We start from the raw sequence: 8,290 nt of genomic DNA, 5'->3' as shown, positions 1-8,290 counted from the left end.
TTGGCGAAACTTCAGCTGAATATGTAAAAATTGGTTTTGAGATCTATTAATGCTATTTTGTCATGACTCGATCAGTGTACAACATTTTGTTGGAACACATGATGATTTGCACTGCGTAGAGTCGGCAGTTAAAATACATTTTTACTTAACTACACCGATTTGGTCATTTTCCCCTAATCAAGTCTTCCATCGGATGAAGACAATTGTATCCTAAAAAAAAAGCTGCTGCGTGTGACATTGACGGAGGGCCTTCACTTGAAGTGGTCTTGTGTCGATAGATTATCTACTCTATCCAGGATAAGCTCAGTGCTTCAAAACACTGTATTTGCGCTGTTTTCTGCGTGAAAATCCGATATCACATGATTGTTCAGCACGACGAAACATTGGTTTCGCTATGTTTACCACTCGTCCTCGAGTCAGTCGTACTGCACCGTGTAGTCACAAATCACACCTCACTCGCCATTTCTCCACCTCGGCTCAGCATCACCAGCGGAATGCGACGAAGCAGCTTCAACAACTCTATCCTCTTCGATGCTCGGGGCACAGTTTTGGAAAACCATGAACAACAAACTTATGCCGTCGCAGCATGCGGACCTGACGGCCGCATCCAACTTGAATTCGCTGAAGGCGTCGCCGATATCCACCAATCTGCGCATACCGGCGATATTAACTGCCACACACACACACAACAGCTCGTCGACAATGCCGACACATATATACCTAATGCCGTCGCCGTCAGCAGGGCCAGCATTCAACGCCCGCCGGTCATGCGCATCTGTATCATCATTGTCGGAACAAGAGGAGACGTCCAGCCATTTCTTGCCATCGCGCAACGACTGCAACAGGACGGACACCGCGTGCGACTCGCCACACACGCCGTCTATAGAGACTTCGTCATGAGTCACGGCGTCGAGTTCTACCCGCTGGGCGGCGACCCGAAGGAGCTGGCCGCCTATATGGTCAAGACAGGAGGACACCTCATTCCCACCAAGATCGAGACGCTCACCAAGGACGTGCCGCGCAATAAGGAGATGATCAAAGAGATCGTACATTCCACGTGGCCGGCCGTCTCGGCCCCCGACCCGGACGGAGGCGGCGCAGGTGTACCGGGTAAGCCGTTCCAGGCGCAAGCCATTATCGCAAACCCCGTCTCCTACGGACACATCCACGTCGCCGAGCGTCTAGGCGTGCCGCTGCACATCATGTTTCCACAGCCGTGGGTGCCCACCATGGCCTTCCCACACCCGCTCGCCAACATGCCCTACACGGATGAGCTCAAGAAGACCAACTACCTGTCGTACAAGATGGTGGATCTGCTCATGTGGCAGGGAACCGAGGGCCTCATCAACGACTTCCGCACCAAGGTGCTCAAACTGCGCAAGATCCGCAACGGCGACGGCGGCCGAGACCTTCTACTGGACCTCCACATTCCGCACGCCTTCATGTGGAGCCCGGAGCTCGTGCCCAAACCGGCAGACTGGGGAGACCTCTACGACGTCATCGGCACCGTGACTCTGAACGGCGGATCCAATAGCTCTTACACACCGTCGTCAGAGCTGGAGACGTTCCTGGGCAGAGACGGTGGCCCGATCTTCGTCGGCTTCGGGTCCATGGTGCTGGCCGATCCGCTGGCCACCACCAAGATGATCGTCGAGGCGGCACAGCAAGCGGGTGTACGTGTGCTCATCCAGTCCAGTTGGAGTGATATGGCCGGCGACCTTGACATCCCGGACAACGTCTTCTTCATCGGCAACTGTCCGCACGACTGGCTCATGCCACGGGTGTGTGCGGTGGTACATCACGGCGGCGCCGGCACGACGGCTGCAGGTCTGCTCGCCGGCAAACCCACTTTCATCGTGCCGTTCTTCGGAGATCAGCCGTTCTGGGGCCACGCAGTGGTGAAGGCTGGTGTGGGTGTCAAGCCCTGTCCAATCGCGCAGTTGACGACGGAGAAGCTGCGCGAGGCGTTCGTGGGGCTCATGGATCCGGCACTGCGCGCTCGAGCACTGAACCTGCGAGATGTCATGCGCCGCGAAGACGGAGCTGGTGAGGCGGTACGCAGCTTCTATCGACACCTGCCGACGCAGGAAATGTTCTGTGACCTGGATCACGAACGGATTGCCACTCGCTGGAGCGTTCGTGATCGTCTGAAGTTATGCGATCGTTGCGCATTCATCGTGAGTGAGCGTCCTGGTAACGCGAGCAAGAAGATGGTGAGTTATCACTGCGTGGACTACACGGCACGAGGCCCGGACTCGACTCTTGCAGGTGCTTCATCTGGCACGGGTGCGTTTTTTCATGAGTTCGCTGGCGCATATACCGGTCTGGTGCGAGAACCTGTAAAAGGTTACTCAAAGAACGGCGTGGCAGGTGGAGCTATTGGTACATTGAAGGGTGTCGGTGGTTTCCTCGTGCGCCCGACACTCGGACTTGTACATTTTACTGATCGTGTTGTCACGGGCCACATCAATGCGCACCGAGAAGAAGGCGAACAAAAGCACTCGAGTATACTTGATCGTCGCTTCATGTCTGTCATCGGCGTACAGAGAGGGTTGGCAAACAGCCATACCCCGTCGACGGAGGCTAACTGTGTTGACAGCGTGATCTTCGCCAGCCAGAAGAAGCGCAAGAAAATGCTCCACAGCATTAATAACCAGGCGGGCAAGTATCGTGCGAGATATCAAGCTGCGTTGAACCTTCGGAGAGAGCAGAGTGCTCGGCTGACCGGGGACAACCCATTATTCCCAGGTAGCTCAAAAAGTCCGAAGCATCCGTCGTGTACACAGACTTCTCTTTGGCACAACCAACCTGGTATCAAACTGTGCAAGGCTCGACTCACATCGCATGGGTCAGTCGATGTGGAATCCCGCGTCCCAAACATTGAGGACGACTTCATTGACAAAGACAGTATTGCTCAGTGGAGAGAATTCGCAGCGTTCCAGCACGGCAAGGCGCTGCAAGCACAACGAACAAATTCGAACATCAGACCACTCGTTCCATCCATGAACATTTGTTTGGCTGCCATTGGCACGTGGGATAACGGCATCAAGCAGTTCGCTACTATCGGATTGAAACTTGCCGCGCACGGCCACCGGGTGCGTCTGGCTGCTAATGAGTGCTTCCGACCCAAGATCGTCGCACTTGGGCTTGAGTTCTATCCGCTGGCTGGTGCACCCGACAGCGTACAAGACTGTGCGCAATTGATCTACAACGCCCAGCTCAACACTGAAGCAGGTCGATCAGGCTTCGGAGCACTTCAAGCCTTTCGCGAACTTATCTACTCGCTCTGGCCTGCCGCGTACGGATCAGATCCACACGGCAGTGGCCCCAACAAACCTGGCGAGCACTTCCGTGCCGACGCATTGCTGTGGCACCCGATGCTGCTCGGACACATACATGTGGCACAGCGTCTTGGTATCCCGTTGCAATGTGCCAGCCTCGATCCACTGTCTCCCACCTTCGAGTTCCCGCACGTGCTGAGCTCACTGGCAGGGCGTGAGGCAGCAGCAATGATGACTCCTCGATACAGCAACTTGCTGTCGCATGGTGTCGTCGATGCAGCCTTGAATCACGGCAGCGTAGCCGATGTTCTGACCCAATTCCGCTCGTTCATCGGACTCACGAGCGGTTTGGACCGACCGAACCCGCTCGTCCAGTGGGAAGTGCCGCACATGTACTTGTACAATCCGGTCATGCTTCCGAAGCCTCTGGACTGGGGTGAGGAACTCTCCGTGACTGGACACGTGACGTTGCAAGACGGTCTAGAAATTCAAGAGATACCGCGAGCGTTGACCGAGTTCGCGTCCTCGAGTAGTAACGAGCCGGTCATCTACTTCGGTGTGTCTACGCGCGACTTGCCGTTCGGTGCGTTTGAGGATCTGGTGCGGAAAATTGAGCTGGCTGCTCAACAGCTTCGCATGCGTATCATCGTTCAAGATCAAGAGGTAGGTAGCACAGCTCGCTCTCCGTATCGGTCCGAGTTTGTCTATCTCGTGGATACAGACCTGCCGTACGCGCAGCTATTCGCTCATGTGACTGCTACGATTCACTGGGGTGAGCCCGACGTTTTGGCTGAAGGGCTCATGGCCGGTAAGCCTGTTGCCGTCTGCGGATCACACCCGTCACAGCTCTTTATCGCTCGCCTGTGCCAGCGCGTTGGCGTGGGAATCGCGCCGATCGACCCGACAACCTGTACAATTGAGTCTCTGCTGTCGAGTTTCCAGCAACTGCTTCAACCAGTCATCCGAACCAACGCGCAGGGCCTGGTACGCTCGTTCGACCCGGACCGGGCCGTCGACGTTGCTGTGGACTCCTTCTACTCCCATCTGCCGCTGGAAGCGATGGTATGTGACGTCGATCCAAGGAAACTCGCTCGCGTCTTCGACTCGCAGCACACAGTCAAGTTGTCACTCGAAGCGTATTTGGCGGTGCAACCTGTTCGAGACGAGAGCAAGGGATTTGTGCCATACAAACCGCTGCACTACGATGGCTTCTGTCCACCAGTATTCTCGATTTGCGGCAATCCAGGCGAAATTCCACGCGACGTGAAGCCGTCTCGCAAATTGGACGCCATTGGAATGGCACTCGAGGTGCTCAACGCGCAGGACGAACGTCGCTCCAGTGAACTGAGCCAGCATTCATCGGACTCCTCCTCCGGAAGTATCGTGGCCCAAGTAGTGGACACAGAGGTGTTCTGGTCTTCGACGGAGCAGGAAGAAGCCGTTCGAAAGGCGACAAACGTAGCCTATGAGCGTCTTGTGAAGCCGGATGGCTTGCGAAAGCGTGACAAACTCGCTCACATGTTCAGTGGTAAACCGAAGACAGGAGAGCTACAAGCCGTAGGGTGATTCACCAAGGCGAAAGCAAATCAATAATAAACGTAGCACTTGGCTGGATAATCAATCAAAATGGTATACAGGTACCCGTTCAACCGCCCATCTTTAACGAGCCGAACACCTAGCACAAGAAAACATGAGAACCGCGAAGCTAAAGCACCTTCGCCTGCGACGCTGGACAACATCAATTGATCGATGTACAGGACATGTGCATGGCCCGTCACAAAAGACTTTCGTGGTGGATACCGCATCATCAAGTCAGCAAGGTGGCCACGTGCGTCGACCCTCTTATGCGCTTTTTGGGAAGGTCTCCGTTAAGCTTGCCTATCGTTCACGTAGGAACTTCAAGTTGGGTGTTGCTGCCAATGCGTGCGTAAGCAACCCGCGTCGGTGTTGGGTTGCCTCCCGTCGCACTAGGAATCTTGTCCTTTGCAGCGAACTCCATTCTTCAATTTGTCTGGTGTGAGACAGCAGAAACGTCCGCCAGCTAGAAGAAACCGCAAGACCGTCGCAATGCTCCCGCGTCTAGCGTCTGCACTATCAGCGATAGCGATCGCAGGCTCTAGCACGTCGCCAGTCAGCGCCGCCACCACTGACTACCCTCTGGGGCCCTTTACTGTTAGCGTCGACACGGATGGGTCGTCTGTAGAAATTGCCAACAGTGCCGGAGACCAAGTCTGGAAGTGTAAGTCGTGATGAATGCGTCGACCAAATCACGTTTCTAAACTGTGTCTTGCATTTGTTATAGCTGCGTCGGACCGTACCTTCATTTCAGCGTCTTCGGGCCTCACAACGATCACGCAGGCGTCGGGAAACTTCCAGTTGAGCAGCGAAAATGTGGGAGCACCGTGCCAGACTGCTACAATTTCTGGTGTAATTTCATCAAGCTCCGACCGTGTTGACATTAGTGGCTCATTCGGAGATGCTGCTTGCTCGGACTGGACGTGGTCGTTATCGTTTGCACTGGAATCGTCGAGTGGCGATGACTCGCAGCCGTTGGTTTTTAATGCTAGCGTTGTTGGAGACAATGTCGACAACGTTTACATCGCCTACGAGTCGCCAAAAGACGAGTCCTTCTTCGGTCTGGGTGAACAAACGGGAATCGGCAATCTTCGCGGGTGGCGTGTGCCGGTATGGACTCGTGAAGGCGGCGTCGGCCGTGGCGAGGAACCCGTCACCACGTATCTCAATGAGAACGCCTCTATCTCGGGGGCCTTCGCAGGTGGTTCACTGCTCACGACGTACACTGGTGTGGGCTCTCTCACGTCCTCGCTTGGCCGTTGGGTCGTACTGGACGGAACCAAGTACGCTCTCTTTGATCTAGCGAGCAATGCCACCTCGGCGTTCGAGGACACTGCGGCTGGATATCTCGCCGGAAACATCACGGACGGTGATCACGCTACGGGCTCGACTACGACCTTGGAGATCATGTACGAGAGTTCCAGTCTAAACGGCTGGCTTGGTCGTACTGCCACGGGTAACCCGTTGCTGGAGGCGACGAACGCGCTGACGAAAGTCACTGGCCGTCAACCGGAGTTGCCTGATTGGTCTCATGATGGAGCGATCTTGGGCATCCAAGGTGGGCAGGACTTCGTGGAGGAAGTCATTCAAAATGCACTCAGCGCGAACATGCCACTCGTGAGCGTGTGGCTACAGGATTGGTCAGGTACACGGCTGCAGACGGGTGCGTACGGCATCTCACTCCACCGACTTTGGTGGAACTGGGAGCCCGACACGACATTGTACCCGACGTGGGCCAAATGGGTACCCCACCTGCAATCCACGTATGGTGTGCGTACCATGAGCTACATCAACACGTTCCTCGCCAACGTGAGCACGAAGAGCACGGGATACAATACGAGCTTCTATGCGATTGCAGCCAGTGAGGGACGCTTTGTTGCCAATGCCACGGCTGGCGATGGCAGCGCATGGACTATCACCAGCGGGCCTGGAATCGACGCTGGGCTGCTGGATCTGTCAAACCAGTCAACGATTGACTGGTTTAAGGAGCTTGTGAAGCAGCAATACTACTCGGTGCCGATCTCCGGCATGATGCAAGATTTCGGCGAGTATCTGTCTGTGGACGACTCGGTCAGTCTGTCCGGCGGTACGGTCAACTCGCGCGTTTTCCACAATGACTACCCGACCGTCTGGGCAACACTTCTCCGCGATGTTGTGACTGAACTGGGACTGGAGAACGACACTATCGGCTTCCACCGTAGCGCTGGTACCTTTTCAGCCAAACACACGAACCTGTTCTGGGTGGGTGACCAGAACATTGACGAATCTCGGGAGGACGGCATGCGCGCCGTTATCAGCAGCACTCTTCACGTGGGTGCCTCGGGTTTTGCACAGACTCATTCTGACATCGGTGGCTACACGAATACATTGGCCACGGTAGGCAACATCACTCGTAACGCTGCGTTGCTTGGTCGTTGGGGAGAGCTCGGCGCGTTTAGCGGTACGGCCTTCCGTACGCACGAAGGTAATATCCCTCAGATGAACGTCCAGGCTTACACGAACGAGACGACGCGAGCTTATCACGCCTACAATGCTCGTTTGTTCCGAAGTTTGAAGCCGTACCGGTTGGCTTTGCTGGAAGAGTACCAGATGAACGGTTGGCCTCTCGTTCGCCACCCGATGGTGTATTCGCCAAACGACTCGGTCGCGAGCACCGTCATTGATGAGACTTTCTGGTTTGGCGAGGCTCTGTACGTGGCCCCCGTCTACGATCTGTCAGCTTCCAGCGTCGAGGTGTACCTTCCTCCACTTCAAGTCGACAGTCACGGCGCAGCGGTCAACTCGACGGCCTTCACGTACAAGCACTTGTGGAGTGGGGAGGAATATGCACCCGGCCAGACTGTCACGGTTGATGCGCCTTGGGGTGAACCGGGTGTATTCATGCGCTGGCCCGTGACTGAGAAGGAGGGATTGCAATTGCAACAGCTTTGGGAGTTCGTTGTCGCCGAAAACGCGACCATACTCGAAGCGTAGTATCGACACTTCTGTCAAGACCTTGACTCGACTTGAGTCATTTCAGGGCAACGGTAACGGGCTCGTCTCGCTGGTTTGCTGTGAATATATTTCGTGTACGGTAAACGAAACTACGTCGGCACATGCGCGTGTTCTTCTGCTCGCGTTAACACTCACAGCAAACAACGAAGCTAGCCATAGTGTCGCCAGGCCTGTTCAGCTGTCTCTGAAATGTTATCCTAAGACATCATTTACAAACGCACGAGCACGCTGAGTTTGATGTTCCCCCGAACCAAACTTGATACATGTAGTGACCGGGTCTTCGTTTGTGGTGCTTGAAATGCAGCCTCCATAAGTTGCAGGAGTTTTGCCCACGTCCATTTAGCAAGACAACCGTCCGTCGATAGCTGTAGGCTCCGACCAACCCGCTCGCAACGTCTCACAGGCGGCATGCCCGACGGGCAGCCCGTGGCTTGAGTCTC

The 8,290-nt window shown here is 55.3% G+C and overlaps 2 protein-coding genes across 2 annotated transcripts; both read left to right on the top strand.

Moving 5' to 3' along the window:
* The first annotated feature begins 461 nt into the window (after positions 1-461).
* Positions 462-4,935, top strand: PPTG_03688 (hypothetical protein). The gene has a single exon (XM_008896371.1). The coding sequence runs from the start codon at positions 495-497 to the stop codon at positions 4,845-4,847; it is 4,353 nt and encodes a 1,450-aa protein (XP_008894619.1). The 5' UTR covers positions 462-494; the 3' UTR covers positions 4,848-4,935.
* A 323-nt stretch (positions 4,936-5,258) lies between these two features.
* Positions 5,259-8,126, top strand: PPTG_03687 (hypothetical protein). Its single transcript, XM_008896370.1, has 2 exons — positions 5,259-5,520; positions 5,584-8,126. Exons 1-2 carry the CDS (start codon positions 5,349-5,351, stop codon positions 7,827-7,829), a joined length of 2,418 nt encoding a protein of 805 aa, XP_008894618.1. The 5' UTR covers positions 5,259-5,348; the 3' UTR covers positions 7,830-8,126.
* The last annotated feature ends 164 nt before the right edge of the window (positions 8,127-8,290 follow it).

The sequence above is a fragment of the Phytophthora parasitica genome, assembly GCF_000247585.1.
Source record: "Phytophthora parasitica INRA-310 unplaced genomic scaffold supercont2.4, whole genome shotgun sequence".
NCBI classification, from domain to species: Eukaryota; Oomycota; class Peronosporomycetes; order Peronosporales; family Peronosporaceae; genus Phytophthora; species Phytophthora nicotianae.
This window is presented reverse-complemented; position numbering and strand designations above follow the sequence as displayed.